Below are 19,456 nucleotides of genomic sequence, written 5' to 3' on the forward strand. Positions count from 1 at the left end.
TTGCATTTGAGGTGATACAAGCAGCACAAGGTGCCAAAGCATCATGTAATGATTTGAATCACTTGGAACCCTTTTTGTACTGAGATGTCTATTCAGCCATGAAGTCAAGCTCGCAATAGCTATCTGTGCTTGGAGAAGCTGGAGAGAGAAATCAGTTCTCAGGCAATAACTGAAAAGACAGTGTCTTTAATTTCCTTAAGTACTTCATATAGAATATTATAATACAAAAAGGGACAATGCTAGACAACTGTATGCAGCTCTAAAATTTAGTCTGAACCTTTTAATGCAGATACCAAATATTCTAAAACCCTGAGGCAAGTTTAGTTTCCTAAAGATGGTGGTCTAGAAGAGAAGTGGACTGTGAAAGGTGAAATCACTGTAAGGCATGAATTTTAAGAGATTCAATTACAGTTTTTTGAGAAGAAACAAAATTCAAGTATGCATCTAGGTGCAAATCTGGATCTTGGACCTCCTTAAGTTTTGGACTCTGGATGTTGCTGCATTTGTCTGACACAGAATCATGGCCGTGCTTGTGAGAAAAGGAAAGGTCCCAAAGCTAAACTTGCCTTTAGTTTAGTGCTGAAGTCAGCTTTCTGACAGGTAATCAAACTTAATGAGTCACTGAATATATTATTTGACAGTATTAATACTACTTTTTCTAAATTATCTGCTGTGAAATGCAGATTCAAGTCCTTTATTTCAGCTGGAACTACAATACTTCTCTACAGAATTATCCATTCTCAATGAGAGAATTTTCCTCCGTAGTGCATTAAGCAGGCTGTAAAAACTTTTAAGATACAGGACCATGTAAGCCTAAGCTTTGATCTAAATTGTTTTCTCTCCTTTATTATCAAAGGCAAATTCAGTGCAGATTGCCTGACAAGCAAAAGCATTTGCATTCTTGAGCAGATGATTTTCATCAGATACCTCACTTCAGAGTTATCCCTTTGATCCAACAGCAATACAGACATACTCAAAAATGGCACTAAATTGTTACAATACTCTACATATGTCATAATCAACTGCTTAGAGATTGCCTGAATTGCAACAATTTGCATGGCCCAGGTACAGCCACTATTTTTAGCCACAAGTTAAGAGAAATCACGAGTGCCATGGGAGATAGAAAGGAAGGTTTAGATTGATGATAAACACCTCCAAGTAGATGTGGCAACAGAGGTATGGGAAGCAATTGTCAAAATCAACATGGTAACTGGAGATTCAGTTGAATAAAGGTGCCATGCTAAGGCTGAGGCAGCAACAGAAAGAAAAATAGAGGTAGAGAATAAAGAGCTAAAAGACGGTTCAGTGGGATTCCTCTGCTAGGAAACAGGTCAACCACTTGTGAAAACCTGAATGAGCTTGCAGGCTAAAGAACAAAAACCACTGGCCAAGGAGAGGTTTGTGACAACAAAAGAGAAATGGTAAAAGTAATGCAAATACTAACTTGTATTAATATAACTGGAAATAAAAATCACTAACAATGATGTACAGATGCAGGTTTTCCTAACAATCCCATCAGTGCTATCAGGTATAAACACCAGTCCAGTTCTGATATCCCCATCATAAGAAGGACAGAGAGCTGCTGGAGTGAGCCCAGAGGAAGGCCACAAAAATAACCCAAAGGCTAGAATACCTCTGCTTTGAGGATAGGCTGAGGGAGCTAGGGTTGTTCAGCTTGGAGAAAAGAAGGCTCTGAGGCGACCTTAGAGCTGCCTTCCAATACGTGAAGGGATCCTACAGGAAGCCTGAAGAGGGACTTCTTGTAAGGGTGTGTAGCAATAGGACAAGAGGGAATGGTTTGAAGCTGAGGAAGAATAGTTTTAGACTGGATCTTAGGAAGAATTTTTTCAGTATGAGGATGGTGAGACTCTGGAATGGGTTGCCCAGGGAAACTGTGGATGCCTTCTTCCTGAGGGTGTTCAAAGCCAAGCTGGATGAGGCCAAATCTAGTTGAGAGCATCCCTGCCCTTAGAGGCAGGGGGGAGGTTGAAGTAAGTGATCTCTGATACCTCTTCCAACGTAAGCCATTCTATAATGATATACCTGTGTCACAAGAACATTTGGTGTCTACAGATGACATGAAGATTTCCTATTTACTCCAGAATACACTGTGCTCACTATGTTACAGCTTATGCACACGCCATCCACATTACTGCTGCCAATGATTTTCCCCAGTGCGAAATACTATGTGCTGTAGGTCCATAAAAGCAGCTGGATGCTGTCAGATAAGACTTTATTAGAAATAGACTATAATTTTGTGAAAGAAAAAAAAAGAAGATTAAAAAAGTAGTGTTCACACACTGAGGTAATATGTAAAAGGAAAAAGAGCATGGGAAACTTAGTTCAAACAGATTTGGGAGGGAAATGAAGGGGAAAAAAAAGGAAAGCCTAAACCACTAAGCAGCAGTGAGGCTAAGTTCCAAACTAGCTCATTGCATGAACATTTTACTTCTGAACATCTGGACTTGGAAATTATGTTCAAAAAAACCAAAGCTTCTCTTCAGATTAAGCAAATAGTGGGAAAAAATGTAGGCAGTACATAAATATACAGCAGAGGAATTTGCAAGAAACAACATAATATATCCCTATTCCCAAGAAGCTGAAAGAAGGCTTGCCTATGATGACGAGGTTTTCTGAAGGAATAGCTGGGAAGCAAATTTCTTGCATCATCATCCCTCTCAAAAGCCAGGAGACTTAGTGATCTCTTCAACTCTATTGTAGATTGAACACTTCCCTGCCAAGATAATCCCTCTTTTCCAAGGGTGGTACAAAGCAAAGACAGAGATGTCTCCTGTCTCTATATACATGTTTTGTCTATATGCACATCCAAAACAGAAATTCCAGAAGAAAGTTGGAGGGAGAGAGTCTATATCTCCAGCCCACCATGAAACAAAACATTGCCAGTGATCTTCTTTGCTGATCTTAGGTACAGTGAAATGTAACTCCTGAAAACATTAACATTTTCCCTGTGTGCCTGCGCAAGACCTATTAACATTTTTGCACACTGCTCCTTAATATGTTACAATACAAAAAAATTCCTGGTTTAAGAATATTTGAAGACCTCTAAAAGAATTTAAAAGAACTTCTGAGAAGACTATATTCAGCCATTACAGACTGGCTTAGAGGATACATGGCAGTTGATCTTCTTAAACCATGTTGTATAAAGCCACACTGCAGTTAATAAAAAGCACTGCAGCTAACATGCCCTGTAAATGAATCCATCAGGAGTGGGAGTTTATAAATGGAAGTGTATAAATGATACATTCATAAAAATCCCACTAAAATGCTCCCATGTGCCATATCACCATTCAGGCCTCCCTCAGAGAGTGAGCTGTGGGCTACCAGGACACTAGGCTTTTTACACCCTTGTTTGCTCCTTAGCGTAACTTCTGTGCTTAGTGATCATGGCTTTGTGCAAGTGCCTGGTGGAGCATGGAGACAGCACCCAGAGGTCACTGACATGAGAGTATAGAAGGGGCAAAAGTCAGTGTGGGTTGTGGTCACGCAAAGGATTTTAATCTCTGAGCACCTGTGACCACTGTACCAGTGAGAATGATGAATGCATCTCTGTCCTGAGGACTGCTGGGGCTCTCCCTAGCCATGCAAAAGTGCTGATACCTTCTGCGGTGGGTAACTTTCATGCTTCCTTGTTTCAAGTGCTAAACAGAGATCCATTACTACCACAGAAAGAAAACAGCTCTTAGAAGATACTCCTGGCTTAGGACACAGTTTGTGGGACTCAGGACTGCCTTAGGGAAAGGAAGGTGTTTTGGTGTGAGAAGTGTAAATAGATTGAAGATAGATCTCTTTCACTCTGTGCCCAGAAGACTATTAAGTTCTCTCCGCCAAGTTTTAGCTGTTCTCAGAAGAAGGCAAGAGGCTGGGTTCCACAGGAGATGCTGTTTGCCACAGCAGCAATCACAATTCTCAAACACAAAGCAATAACACTTAAATTCACAGTAGCAATTTGGGACTTAGATGATATGGTCCCTTCTAGATCACGGGGCACCATCTTTATCTCAATTTGGAAGCTGAAGGAAGACAAATAAGATTGATTTTAAAAAAAAATCATTCTTGCCACAGTTTCTGCAAACCTGACATTTTTCATTTCAGTACCTGCAGCCCATCTATTGGAACAGATACAAATAAGCAGCTCAGTTGATGTTGCTTGAGAGGAGAGTGAGATCAGTATTGAATTTTGAGACAGCTGGGACAGATTCAAGGTTGTATTTGCAGTATATGAAATATTGAAAGCCAGTCCATGGCTGACTATGTTCTGCTGACACATTTCTGGATTGAAAGCAGAAAGCCAAAGTAGAGGCTTGCATGGCCAAAAGGCTCCTACTGAAGAAGACAGTCACGTAAACTCCTATGAATTCAAACTGCTCAGTTCCAGGCTATTGCCTCATTTGCCAAGAAATAGCTTAAGAAAATATAGCACTTTAAAAGAATGTGAGATTCATTTATCTCTTTTCTGCAAACGTTATGTCATCAGTGTATCAGACAGTATCAGCAAAGCTCAATATGCAACATTTAAGCAGAAAAGTTCTTCAGCATGGTAGTGGAAATCAAAGTAACATCTGTGAAACCTTGTTTTGGCAACTCGTATTTGTATGCAATGAAACCTGAACAAGAACAGAGCAGTTCTTCAGTACAAGGGTGGTGAGACTCTTGAAAGGTTTGTCCAGGGAAGTTGTAGATGCCTCCTCCCTGGAGTTTTCAAAGCCATGCTGAATGAGGCCTTAAGCAGCTGAGTCTAGCTGAGAGTCCCTGCCCACGGCAAGGAGGTTGGAGTTGATGGTCTCTCAGGTCTCATCCAACCTAAGCCATTCCACGATTCTATGTACTTTCGGTACACTGCTTATTCAGCAACAAAGTCTTGTATTTGACTACAGCCCTGGCAAAAGCAGTGCAAGCCCCATTCTTCCACAGTGAAGGGTGTAAAAAGCTACGTATCTCATTCATCAGCTGACTTCTTCCCAAATAGTAGGTTCTCAAAATGAGCAGAATCAGATGTTAATTCATTACAAGATTCACTGAACATACCAACAAACTCAACCAATTACTTTCACATAGAAATGTTGATGAGTTAGTAACAGTTTGCAGTAATAACTGACCTGGGATATATTTGACTCCTTAGTCAAGAAAAGCTCACTTTTCCTATTCCCAACTGTTTAAGCCAGGCAGTTCAAACAGTGCATTTTCTTTCCATGGGAAGAACCAAAATGCAATACAAAGCCATAGTGAGGGGTAAGATGAAAAGATGACTAAGAAGATGATTTTCAACTAGGAAGAATTGACTTTACAATTTAATCTAATTATCTGTTATTTTAGTCATTTCATGAGGTTTGGAGACAAGAATTCATTGTTTGTTTCACCGATGGCTTTCTTTTTCCTTCCTTTTTTTTTCATCTCCTCAGAGGATAATTAGCTCACAGCTGCCTAAGTCAGGAACATATTTTCATCATCCTTTCAAACCGCCTGTTGTAAGCTCAGGCTTCTCAGAAGCACTGCAGGATTATTTGATACTAATATACACATTTGCTCTTTACACATAGAATTAATGGGTATAAAGATAGATAAGCTTCTGCTCCCATTACAGAGCAATGAATTCAGTCAAGGGACAAGCAGATATAAACCCAACGGTCAAAACATATGGAAAGCACCAAAGCACAAAACACGAGTCACTAAAGTCAAAGGCAACCCCCCCAGAGACCTACAAAGCCTCCCTGTGATGTAATTTCATGAACTTTTCATGAAGGGAGCTGTGTAGAAGGTAACTTACAGCTCAGTCACGTCTTTGGGAATTCCTTTTGGCAACATCCGCAGCCCTTTGTTGCTGCAGCGTACCACCGAGTCCACACAGGTACACTGGGAAGGACAAGGAGGTGAAAGCAAGCAGCTGCTTTCATCATTACCTGCAGAGGGAGAGAAATGGAGTATTAGGAAGTCAGCTTTACAGCCCGAAGTCATGCATTCTGAGGATGACTGCTGAAAAGGACCAAGGAAGGATAACCTTGAATCCATGGTAACCATCACAATATTAGACTGCTTTGGATCAGTCTAGCTCCATACAGGCTCTTTATGCTACACAAACAACGGTTCAAAAACCAAACAGCAGTATTTTAAAGTAAGCATTTTTAAAGGAGTATCTGCTTCTCTATGATTTTGTGAATGATGCTAAAATCAGTTTTGTGAATACCAAATCCTGCCCCCATCCCCAATGTACTGGCCGAAATGAATAACTTGACCAGAACGTTGCCCTTAAATTCATCTAAACATGATTTTTGCTGTCTACTCTTGTAGAATACTTCTTTTTTCTTAAATTCAGCTCTTAGATGTTATTTTTTTATTTTTAAAGTAATCCTTGCACTTCATTTATCATCTGAATTGCAAAACCTCATTGTTTTTTGACAAGGATAACCAGGCAAACAACAAACTGAGCAGCATACTTCCAACTGCTGGCGATCCATCTGTGCACACATAAAAATATCTACTTTCTCCAAAAATGGTTTCAAAGGTTCATAAACAGCAGATTAAATCTTGTAATTGAAGAACAATAGGGTTTCTGCAGAAGTTAAGAGCATCTTTGAAGTTATGAACATTAAAGCATGGATTTTCCCCAAAAGCAACAGGCTTTGCAAAACATAAGGCATAGGCATGCTACAGCATCCCGAAGTATATGAAAGGAAACACTTAGGGGCACATTCTCTAAATGACAGTGAGAGGAACTACACAACTGTTTGTGAGCAAAGCCAGCCTGAGCTGACCAGCATGGAGACATAGTGCTGCCCTTCCTGAGCACACGGCCAGCTGCCATTATCTGCTGCCTTGCTTTTTTCCCCTTTAAAATTGATGTAAGGACTAATTGAGACAGATCTGTTTCCATCTTCTCACTGCTGGGTATACCCATGAGTTTTGAGATTAAAGAACAAGACTGCAAGCCCCGATACAAGATAACAGAATTACCCACAAATGTACGGGCAGGGAGGGAGTCATTTGTATTCAGAGGGCTGGAAAAGCACCACTAGCCTGCAGAAGAACAGGGAAGATTTTTTCTTTTTCTCCCCAGCTGAGCTTAATAGGCTTAATGACTGGAAACAAAACTCCAAGGCTTTCGTAGACCTGCAGAAGGAGCCTGTTTCCTCAGTATATTCAGTTTCCCTCTGTGTTCTGTGTTTAACACCCTGCCACCATTCACCCAAGCTGTCCATGTGACAGTATGATACAAAAAGCTCCCAAACATGGAATGGCATTTTTTGGACCAGGACTTTTTTTCCTCTCCCAAAGTAAAAGCAAAATATTCTTTAATGACTAAGTGTGTGTCCCTTGAGCTCTGAGCCCAAGCACCTGGGCCTGTTGCCAGATTGCTTGGCTAGAATAGGAATTAATTCCTACTCTAAGTAGGAAACTTCTATCATTTCTCTGGTCTCGTTAGGGGTATGACTAACTGCAGCTCCAGCATATCTGCTCTTAACAGGCAATTGCAGCCTACAAGTCAAGTTAGTAGTGCATTCATCAATCAAGTTGTTTCCTAGCTGTTTTCCCTAAAATCTGCTTGATCAGAACACAAAGAATTACCTGGAGAATGGAACAGATGTCAGGATATTTAAAAAAAAAACCCTACGGACCTAGCAAAGCATCACTGAGTCATTTCAAATAATATCTGCATTTTTTTATTTCCCTGGTGGTGAAATTGAACAGTATCTAAAACTAAAAGACTTTCCAAGCAAGCAACATTCCCACTGGCTTCAGAATCTTAACTAAGTGTACGAATAAGGAATTAGCAGAAAGTGCCAGAGTTATACTAAGATTACAAAAAACAGAGCAATTATCTCTAATAAATTAATTATTGTATTTAGGTAGATAGTGGAAATTCAGAAACTGGAAATCATGGACAAAAGACAGGGAACAAAGATCTACAGCTCTGTCGTCCTTGTCACTAAAACAAAATGTTTACCACGCAATGTTGCTTGATAGGAAGAGGGGAGAGAGGACCACACAGAGGTGACAGCATTATCAGAAAAGCCCAATTGAGCTCGATTTTCTTACCATCACAGGTGAAGTCCTGGATATCTACATCTTGGATTGGAATATCCTTTAAGAAAAAAGGTTTCAAGCAGCGTGGATTTCCACTGACAATTCTCTTCTTCCTCAACCATTTTCCCAGCCAGGCCAAATGGCAGTTACAGTTAAAGGAGTTAGCCAGCAAATTACTGAAATGGAATAAAACACAACTGTATCAAACATCATACGGAAGTATTGAAATAGCTGCAGAAAGATGATGGGTTCCAAGTCCAAGCTCTTTCCTGCCATCAGCTTCTGTGACATCCTCCTTTATTCTACAGATAAGGTAAGTTTTAATCAGGCTTTATAGTAGGACTAGGGTTTTAATGAAAATACATTTATTTACATATGTTTATAAGCTGAAGTACTTAATACCACAACTGCTATTTAAGTGTATTTACGTCATTACTAGGGCCCCATCTATAGTGGAGTTCAATCCAAAGTACAGCTCATGCTGAAGCTTAAATTCACCTCACACTGCACCCTTGTGTGCATGACCTTCAATGCCATTACTTCAGGTAAAGCCATGGAAAAGTTTCCTTAGCACTGGTACTGCTCCCTATGTACGCAGGCAAGCTGGCTTAGCACACTGTTCCTCGCCCCACTATGATCATGCTTTCCACTTGTCTGTCTTACAGCCCATAGAAACCAGTGCCAGGTGGAAGCCACAGGCAACCAGCTGAAACAGTAAGAGCAGCATTCTGTATGTACACATATATGTAACTTAGCACTGTTAGCTTGAGCCATTTCTTACGAAGATGCCTAAGCTCAGTATATCTGCAGCCGAAAGTACCTGCTCTACTACCTTGCAAACTTCCTGAGGTCTGCACCAAATGTTGCAGCAGATCCTGAAGTATCTTTCAAATACAGCTGCAGCCTAGCTGCAGCACTGTGGTTTGCAGTACTCAAAGCAATCATCTGACAGTCTCCATGAGAGGAATAGATTTTTACTGTGGCTTGGGTTAGCAGAGCTTAAAAACCAGAAAGTTCCATCCATCTTGTCATCAAACAATGAAATCACAGATGTGTAGCAATTTGTAACATAGTATAGAAAAGATACTATTAGTCCCTATTTTGTAATAGGTTGTGACCCTTTCAATGCAAGGACTGTAAGATGACAGCTATTTTAAGCAAACACCTTTCCAAAGGAGTTAGAGAGAACACTGAGAATTTTGGATAAGATTTTTTTTACTGGAGTCCTGTACTGATATACCTATCTCTAATTTGTGTGCATGGTTTTTATTACTAAATTTCAGCTAAAGGAAAGACTGGTAACCCTGGTGAAAAAAAGACATTTGATTCTTGAAAGAATCCATAGCCTCAGTCTGAGGGTGCCTCACTGAAGAAAAATGGGCTGCCAGGGCCCCATGTATGGAAAATGAAGTATCTAAATTAACACTGATGGAATTCTCACATCCTGTGTGAATAAATTTGAGAGTTATTATTCTATTAATGTAGAAAAAAGAAGATGATAGTGCATTTTTTCTAAAGCATAGCATATCTCTAGGAAAGAAGAATTTAAGGCCTTAGGCACTTCAAATACAGGTATAGTAACTGAAGCTCTTTTAAATCTTCACTTGTGACATACTTTGAGAAACCTAAACATGTAGTCATGATCATATCAAGTTTTCAGCCAAACAATTCCTTCAGAAAACAATAATAGTGCTGGAGACAAAAACATGTGGCACAGTTGAGGTGAGGCAGCAAGAACACAACCCCAAACCCATTCCTAAATGATCTATGTTCTAAGCCAACAACACATACCCACAATATGATTTACAGCTGCTCCCTGCTTTGTAAGAAACCATGCTTCAGTCACTGAGCTAGCCTGGAGCTCTGAGGGTGTAATTACAATTGGATCTAGCACAGACAATTGTACGTAGCGTAGAGAGAGAACTGAGGGGAGGAGAAAACTCTGTACAATGCTCTGTAATAAAAATACTCAACCATTTCATGCTGAGCAGGATTCAAAGGCCAGGAAAACTTGCTGCATAAAGGTGAGAAAATGAACAGGTTACATAGGAGCTTTCAGACAGCACGTGCAGAAAAGTACTGAAAGCATTACTCTAAGTCTAGTTTCCTTCTGAACTGTTTTCCATTTTCTTTAATCTGTAATGGGACCACATGCAGGATTCCTGTATATTTTCCATACTGACATACTTTGGCACTAACAGAGTGTTTAAACCAAATGTTTAAACCTCCGATGCTAAGTCAACCAACTCTTCAAAGGCCATTTGTTCCACTAGGGAAGGCAGTGAGATCGTGTTCACAGAACAACTTCCATGACACAAATCCTTACCATGAAATAATCCACAACTGGAAACAAAGAGCAGGTGTACACAATGAGCTTTCTGGAAAAGCAGCAGCTCTGAATGTAAAGAACAATCTCCACAAGCATAGAGCATCTTGCTGGAACATATCCAAAACTTTCAGAAACATTCATGTTTTCTATCCACAAAATGCTTCCATCCAAACAGTAATTATCCCTTTCTACAGAGAAGCTGCTTTGACTTGAGCTGTTGCTGTAACTGTCCACAAACTTTCATTTTCTTATTCACAAACACTGGTTAACAAGTAGTCTAAAATTGATTAAATCCTTGGATTAGGATAAGGATTTTTTTTTTTAATGAATTGAGAAGGAAATAAATTGTTAAAGTAAAATTAATAGACAAAAATATATACTGTTCTGAAATTCAAATAATTCTGGGTAAAGAAGAATAAATCAATCTTGTCACATATTATATCCTCCTGCCACTTTGGCAGTACCTAAATTTTGTCCTTTGTCCAGTTGCAGAGCATTTATTTGTTTGCTTTAATGTAGCATCACGAAGCTCAACCATGTCTCCATGCACATGGTCCTTCCATGGCCAGACTGAGAGGCAACTTTAGGAAAAAAGTATAACCTCTCCGATGTATCAAATGGGACAAGAGATTCTCAGCTTCACTTGGAATGCAATTGCAAGGCTAGAAAGGCCAATTACTTACAAAAGTTTTATTCTGGAATCTGACTATTCAAGTACAGTTCTCAAAACACAAACAGTAATGTTGGGCAGACAAACCGTTGTGAAAAGTCCTAATTAGTAATCAGAGTTGCTACACGTAAGATAGTGATGTAGTCACTATAAACAGAAACAAAGCAACCAAGCTTTTAGAAAAGATGTCACACTAGTGTTTACTCCAGAACATTGACAGATTTTTAAAATCAAGAGGGAACAGAAGTCCCAAGGAATGAAATACACATCTTACGACAGGTACCTCTTAAAAATTGTGAAGAAGTCATAGAATATTAACTATTTAAATGGATTCTAGTGGCCTGATAGAAAAACATGCTGAAACGCATCTTGATACTGCTGAAATTCTCTTGAAAACATATCCTGGCATTCAGGTTCCAGCATTAACTCCATGCAACTATCAGCATTCATGAAAACCCAGTTCTGCTTGCAACTGTGTCCACTGACAGTATAAAGACTGAAAGACACGATAACTCTCTACACAGAAGTGGCAGCATGCTCCAAATTAGGGTGCCACAGTACCTAGTAACAAATTAAAAACTGTCCTTTGAACTTTATATTTTTTTTTAACTAGCAACTTATAAAACAGATATTCATAGAATGGCTTAGGTTGGAAGGCATCGCAGAGACATCTGCTCCAATCTCCCAGCCATGGGCATGGATGTGTCACAAATAGACGCATCCAACCCCACCTTAAACACCTTCACAGAGGAGACATCCACAACCTCCCTGGGCAGCCTATTCCAGAGTCTTGCCATCCTCATCTTGAAACATTTCTTAGAATCATAGAACTGTCAGGGCTGGAAGGCACCTCAAGGATCACCTAGCTCCAACCTCCCTGCAATGGGCAGGGACACGTGACACTAGATCAGGTTGCTCAGAAAAGCAATCTTCATCCCAAGAGCCAGTCTAAACCTACTCTCCCTTGGCTTCAAACCACTCCTCCCTTGGCTTCAAACCACTCCTCCTTGTCCTATTGCTTTACACCCTTATGAAAAGTCCCTCTCCAGCATCCTTTCAGTTATTGGAAGGCAGCTCTAAGGTCTCTGCAAAGTCTTCTCTAGGCAAAACAATTCCAGCTCCCTCAGCCTATGGTCATAGCAGAAACGTTCCAGCCCTTGGATCACCTTTGTGGCCCTCCTCTGGACTCACTCCAACAGCTCTGTGACAGAAGCACTGGATGCAATATTGGAGGTGGGGTCTTCCTCTATTGAAAACTGTTAAGTCAGGGCATTACTTCCTGAGCTGTCTGTGTTTGGAAAATACCAATGAGGCTGACTCACAAAGAGGAATAAGAGGAGAAATACTGTTTTTAGTGCTGTAAATATGCCAAGGTAAAAATGGAAGTGTTAAATTCTGTATGAATTTCTGGCTCACATTAATAGATGCAAAAATAAGCCATTACAATACCCGATTAACTCCCAACATGTGGGCTGAACAGGAAAAGCAGTCATACAATCTATCTTCAGTAGTGTTGTCTCTAATATATCCACCTACAATAAAGCACTGCTAGGAAATGAACACATCCGACTTTTGCATTTATATGTGAAATATCACCATGGCCTTTAATCAATGTCTGAAGAAGTAAAAACACACCCTTCTCCTGCCTGTAGATGAGAGTGAAAATATGTCCAGGAACAAACTTACTCATCAAGACACAGCTAGGAAACTGCCTTGACCAGCAGGATTATAAGTGAGTGCCAAAGCAATGCATTCTAATTAGCAGTAGCTTTAATTGCCATTACTAGAAATGTCAATAATCTTTATCCCCAGATGGAAAAAAAAGAAGAAAAATGGCTATCTTCTAACAGAACATAACAGATACTTCTATGCAAACATGGAAGGGACTTTATATACTAATTCAGAGTCACACTCCTAAGGGATCCACAGAAGGAAGCATGGAGACAGCTGTGGGAGAAGCAGGCAGTCACTGCTTGCAGCAGAGGGAGAAGGAGCTTTCAGCAAGTACCACTGGCTCTTACCAGTGTCTTGAAATTGGTCAGTAAAAATCATCTGTTTGTGTTTCTGTCTTTGTCCATCAGTTTTAAGGAGCCTTTGGGGACTGCAGAAAGTAAATGGAAGAAAAGTCTTTGTTCTTTATTCTGCATAGAGCTAATGCCAATATGATAACTGATTTGCTGGTGAAAAGTTGCAACAAGAAAATGGAGAGTGTGAGCACCAAAACAGCTGAGATTGAACACTCCTCTCTTTCCCCAAAAAAGATGGAGAATGCTTTCAAAACCTGGAATGCAATAGCACCAACAGTTTATTTTGACTGGACAATAAGAATATATTTTCAGAGCAGTGTGAAAGGAATTAAACAGACAACTTCCATTAACAGCAACATCAGGGTCCCCATCACAGCTGGAAACAAAGGGCAGACTGTCTTTCCATATTTATCAGTCTGCACTTTATTAAAATGGACACACTACAAAAAGCATGTAAACATTTTTAAGTAGCAAGGGAAATACTTCAAAGAAGGACTGAGAAATACAAGAGAATTATCAGAAAAGCTTAGCTTGGGATTTTTGACTTAACATTCAGTCTGCTTAGACCCTTCTGAAAATCTAAGCGTTAGCTAGCAGATTTCTGCCCACAGTTATCTAATTTAACTGAAACCCAAGAAAGATGTTCTTACCAAATTATACTCTGCTGAAACTGAAGTAGCTTCAGGGCACTAAAGTGTACGACAAACTATTCAGGTTGGAATCTGCAGAGGCTCTTTTACATGAACTTCTGCTGTGGATTGCACTGGGCTATGACACAGTAAAACGTGCAGTCATCCTGCCTGGCTTTTGCCAGCCACTCCAGCTGAAGCAATTCAGATGTTTTTTAAATTACAACTTGAGTCCTCCACCCCTGTTGTTTCAGTAGGATGGGCTTTTCTCACCCTAAATGAAGTCTTCCATAGATGAACAATAAGTATTTTGATTTTGAAACTCAAACATTGTCTTAAAATGAGAGCATGGAGAAACAGCAACATGAGACATGTTTGTACCATGATAAGATAACTTACATTGTAGACAGAGATACTAATGTGCTGAAGGCTCCAGGAGTGATAGTACTGATGTGATTGTCATACAGAGAAAGAAGCCTCACAGAGCTCAGTCCAGCAAAGGTGTCATTGTTTACACAGCTGATAGAGTTGCTCCTCAGCATCCTGCAAGGATTAAAAAAGGGAATTAGGAACTACTGGAAGGAGGTATAGTTTCAAGAAATAAGCATCTTAGTGCATCAACAGATGCTCTGGCAAGCACTGTACTGTATTGATTGCTGAAGCACAACACAGCTATGGGAGGGCTGGATGCAATGTAAACATTGTCTCATGAATTTAAAACGCATTTCTTCCGCACAACATTAGAGGCCACTGGGAGCTCTGCATCTGAAAGAAGTATGCTATTAAAAACTATGATTGGTGGCAAACTTGAAATAAGAACTGAAGTTTTAATCTAACAGTAAGTTAGGATGCATTTCAGAGACCAGTTGAGAAAAACTGCCAGAACCATGTGAAAATAACAATACTCGCTGTGGTACTTCTATCATGGAGGATTTTTGTAATCCACACTGCAAATGTATGGGAGGAAACAGAATCCTCAGCAGAAATAAAGGAACAGCTTAGGACAGATTTCCAGACCTAGCACAAGCTCTGAAATGTCATTATAATCATTAATTGACAAGACAGAGAGCAGTAACTGTCCTATAAATGGTCTTTGCTCACTGCTTGTACCAGATGAATCGGTGCTGTGTTCTGGAAGATACATCTCTCTGAGTTGTTATGGTAACAATGAACTCGATGATAAAGCCTAATTAATCTGAAAGATTGTAGTATTTTCTTTCCCTTCACCGAAAAAGAGGCTCATGTGTATTTATTACACTGCATGTCAATCAACATCTGGGTCTGTAAACATCACTACACAGTTGTTCTATTCCTACTTGGGTGACAAATTATTCAGCAATTAAAACATACTAACAAAAATCAACAAAATATATTCAGTTCATGCTGCTGTTCCAGTGAATTGATCCTCCAAATTGAGGAGGGTTAATTTCTTGGCATGAGATTCATGCAGTGAACAATGAAAATTCAGATTCCCTTAGAAGTGTGCATTTAAATCTGAGATGGCATCTGCCAGTTGGGTGCTTAGATGTTACATCAATAGATATGTGGAAAATATCAGAAAGATTAGGTATGGCTGGGAGGAAATTCACAGTGTGATCACAAACACTCAGACTTCAAGAACTGAATATGACATTGCTATTCTCTATGTACAGTTACCACCATAAGGGCTATCTTCTCAATAGTTCTGCTATTGCAACAGGGATGAAACTGTCAGAATAGTCACAGGGCACAAAGACACAGATCTTACACACAGTGTACTAAGCTGCCTGAAAGCCAGGTCAAGACCACAAACTCTAAAATGAATAGGGTAGTAAATAACGAAAGTAAGACCTGCAGCAGTTTAGTAGCAGTAGGAAATGTTTTCTCAGTTCTGCCTGTAAAGTATCAGGCAAGTAGTACTGCAAGACAGGATGATCCAATTTGGATGCCAAGGTATCTTGCACAGTGACTTACTACATTTCAGGGAACGCACAGCCTTTTAAAAACTGGACCACGACTCCATCCAAGGTGGCCTCTTTGCAAAAGATCACAATTTTAATGCTCAAAGAAAGTCAATTAATGGACAGAAATAAAAGTCCCTCAAGCCAAACCCTTCGGTTTCACATCATGGTTCACCATGCACTGTATCCCCTTCCTGAAGGAAAACTTATACTTACAGATCCTCATATCATGCTGTGTATATTTAGACTGCTTTATCAGCTAAGGGGAAATGTAGGTCAGGTCAGCAGGATAGCTTGAATGTTAAGCATCTTTTTATTAAAAAATGCTGAATTTTCTTTAGGAGCACTGCCACAGGCTGCTTTAGAGTATAAAAAATAATTTAGCATCTATGGCCAGTATTTTCAAATCCTTTAGTAAAGTGCATACATTAAATAAAAGAACAGATGGCTGAGAGCATAATAAAAATATTAAAGGAACAGCGAAAGAAAAGTTCTCTGTTCATCATTACAGACCAAAATCCTTGAAGTGAAACTTAGACTTCTTTGTACACCTGAGTAAGGACTTAAAGGAATTGTTCCATGATAGTTTGAAATGTAAGAAGTATTTGCTGTTAATTAATAAACTGCAGATTTTAAATTGAATTTTGAGTCCTAGAATCTTTTACTGACAGCATTCAGTTCATCAAGTGCTTGCTTTCTACAGCTGTCTTTTTCACATAGAGATCACACAGATCATCTGGCATGAGTCTTTGCCTAGTCAGTGACTGTTTCTCAGGGTGGTGGATGGAGTGGATTAGACAACATCTTGTCTGTGACCCACCTTCCAATATAAGTTTTAACATTAAATTAAATTAATGTTAGGTACTGTGAGTATATCTCTAAGTGCTAGTTCTCAAAAATGAATCATAAAGGTTGCCTAAGCACTGATTTCTTAAGCATTTGAGCTCTGTGTGTCTTTCACACCCTCTCCAGCCACAACCATGTTAATAATATACCCATACATAATGTTATGGTATTTGGTATGGGCAAGAAAAGCATGCTGTGGCTAGTCCAAACCCATGCATGTGGACTCCTACATGTGCAACATGAGTGGCTAACTATCTTCTGTCAGCAGGACCCGTAACAGTTTGGTTATGCCTGCCTTAAAGTTGGTTCACTATACCTGTTTTTGCATCAGCTGTAACTTCAGCTTTTCTTTTCTCCCTGTCTACTCAGCTCACATAATTTGCAGGATATTAGTTTCTAGCCTACTCTGTGGCTTGTTTCAAGAAGACCAACAATTCCAGCTTGGCTGGAAGTGGAGTGGGAGGATGGATGGGATGGATGATAATCATGTTCCTACATGCCTTGTTTCCATAGGAAATAAGAAAAGTACTAAATGAATGAAAGGCCCCAAAATTTGACCTATGACAGGTTCATCACCATCTTACTCCTGAAATTCTTTTAAGTCTGATTTCAAAGAAATAGCAGATAAACCTGAAACCTATCCAGGACAAGGAACATACTGAAGAGTTCCTGACAAGACCCTGCTGTCTAGTAGCAGATATTCTAGTAGGCCTTGATGAACTTGAACACTCCTACTCAACTTACAGAGCAACACAGAGAGGTCTTTTTACTTACAGTGTCTTCAGCCCTGTGAGGCCTCTAAACATTCGACCATGCACTGACTCCAGTTGATTCTCTGTCAGAATCAGTTCCTGCACTCCTGAAGCTCCATCAAATGTGCCTTCTCGGATCTCCTTGATCTTATTGTTGCTTAGATTTCTGCAAGGACAAAATCAGTCAAGCAAGAAAATGATTACAGTGTTTTATTCCAAACATAGGTCATCACACTAGAAGGAGAAAGACAGAAAGAACATGTGCCTTTTAGTCTTATCTAAAGAGACAGTCATTCAGCAAGAACCTACAGAAGTTCTAAAGCCTATCTACTCCACTTCAGTTTTGGACTCCCCTATTCAAGAGAGACAGAGATTTGCTGGAGAGTCCAGCAGAGAAATTGGGAGGATGATTGTGGGATTTCAATATCTCTCCTATGAAGAGAGATCAAGAGAACTGGGGCTGTTTAGTCTGGAGAAGAGAAAGCTGAGAGGGGATCCTATCAATGTCTATAAATATCTGAGCGGTGGATGTCAAGATGAAGGTGCCAAACTCTTTTTGGTGGAGCCCAGTGGTGGGACAAGGAAAAACGGGTACAGCTGGAACACAGGAGGTTCCACCTCAACACATGGAAACACTTCTTTATGGTGAGGGAGCACTGCAACAGGCTGCCAAGAGAGGTTGTGGAGTCTCCTTCTCTAGAGTGATGCTGCTCTGGCAGGGGGTTTGGGCTTGACGACCTCTGGAAGTCCCTTCCAACCCCTAACACTGTGTGAGTCACTGAACAAAACCACAATTACATCAGATATATTAAGGTTATTTAATTATATAATTATTATGGAATTGTCAGCTGCTATACCTGATGTCACTCATGCTTATAAAGGCTACCAGGGGTAAAATTAGTAGGGGTTTCTAACATCTGATTCATGTTGATGATGTTGTGGACCATGTGTGGGACTGGGTGCTCATCTGTCTAGAAGCAGTTAATGTTTCTAGTATTGAAATAGGCACCAGAGATTGAAACATGGGCCACTTTTATATAGCACACCTGGGACTTTCCTATTTGTAAACTTGACAGTGGAGTATCACATAAAAATGTGTGACTCCACGTACCTGATTCAAATTCTGGAATATAGACTCATGAACTCTGAGGAACCTAAATTTAACACTGCTGCTCAAAATGAAATGAGGATCACTTAATTCTCAATTCACAGCTCCTGCAGTACACAGCATAATTTTCTAAATATTTACTCTGCCTATACAGTCTCAAGATGTTTGCTTATAGATCAACATCAGAAAACTTCAATCTAGAAAGTCAAATGAAGTTCTGGTGAAATGCAAAATTAATCTTTTGAATATTTCATATTTATGAAAAAAAAACCCACCAACATTGAACAGAAAACTTCTAAATGATAAAATACCATTAGAGATGCATAAAAATAAATAGAATTTAATTATTTAACACGTTTTTATAAAAGGCCTTAAGCACAGTAGAACTTTGGAATTCAGTCCTTCAGGCATCTCCAATGATGCCCTCTAACAGTTATGCTGAATAATCCTATTTGTTTAGGTTTATGACAGGTAACACTATTCTTTGCTTTACTGCCTACAACAACAACAAAGAAAAAGAGAAAGTAAAAGACATGCTCTTGCTTCTAAGGAGATGCCAAATTCATATAATCATGGAATCCTAGAAAGGCTTAGGTTGGAAGGGACATCGGAGATCACCTACTCCAACCTCCCCACCATGGGCAGGGACATCTCTCAACTAGACTCAGTTGCTCAAGGCCTCATCCAACCCGGCCTTAAACAGCTTCAGGGAGGAGACATCCATAGCCTCCCTGGGCAACCTCGCTACCCTCAATGCCTCACCACTCTTGTACTGAAGAACTTCTTCCTAAGACCCAGTCTAAACCTAACCTCCCTCAGCTTTGAGCCATTCCCCCTTGTCCTATCTCTAGACATCCTTATGTAAAGTCCCTCTCCTTCCTTCCTGTAGCACCCCTTCAGCTACTGGAGGGCAGCTCTAAGGTCTTCTCTAGGCTGAACAACCCCAACTCCCTCAGCCTGTGTTTGTAGTAGAGGTAATTCCAGCCCTTGTGGCCCTCCATCTTTGTGGGCCTCCTCTGGACTCACTCTAGCACCTCTGTGTCCTTCTTTATGACAGGAACACCAGAACTGGATGTAGAATTCGAGGTGCAGTCTTATGAGTTGCAGAAGTGTTA

At 40.0% G+C, this 19,456-nt stretch overlaps 1 protein-coding gene across 3 annotated transcripts in view; it reads right to left on the reverse strand.

Moving 5' to 3' along the window:
• Window positions 1-19,456, reverse strand: part of SLIT3 (slit guidance ligand 3) — a 525,031-nt gene that overhangs the window by 96,315 nt on the left and 409,260 nt on the right. For all 3 annotated transcript variants that reach the window (XM_064161620.1, XM_064161622.1, XM_064161621.1), the window contains exons 18-21: window positions 17,256-17,399; window positions 14,095-14,238; window positions 8,053-8,216; window positions 5,786-5,918 (exon numbers count right to left, since the gene is read on the reverse strand). In XM_064161620.1, coding sequence (XP_064017690.1) covers window positions 5,786-5,918; window positions 8,053-8,216; window positions 14,095-14,238; window positions 17,256-17,399 — 585 coding nt within the window. The remainder of the gene's footprint in view (window positions 1-5,785; window positions 5,919-8,052; window positions 8,217-14,094; window positions 14,239-17,255; window positions 17,400-19,456) is intronic.

This window comes from Pogoniulus pusillus, chromosome 22 (assembly GCF_015220805.1).
Source record: "Pogoniulus pusillus isolate bPogPus1 chromosome 22, bPogPus1.pri, whole genome shotgun sequence".
Taxonomy (NCBI): Eukaryota; Metazoa; Chordata; class Aves; order Piciformes; family Lybiidae; genus Pogoniulus; species Pogoniulus pusillus.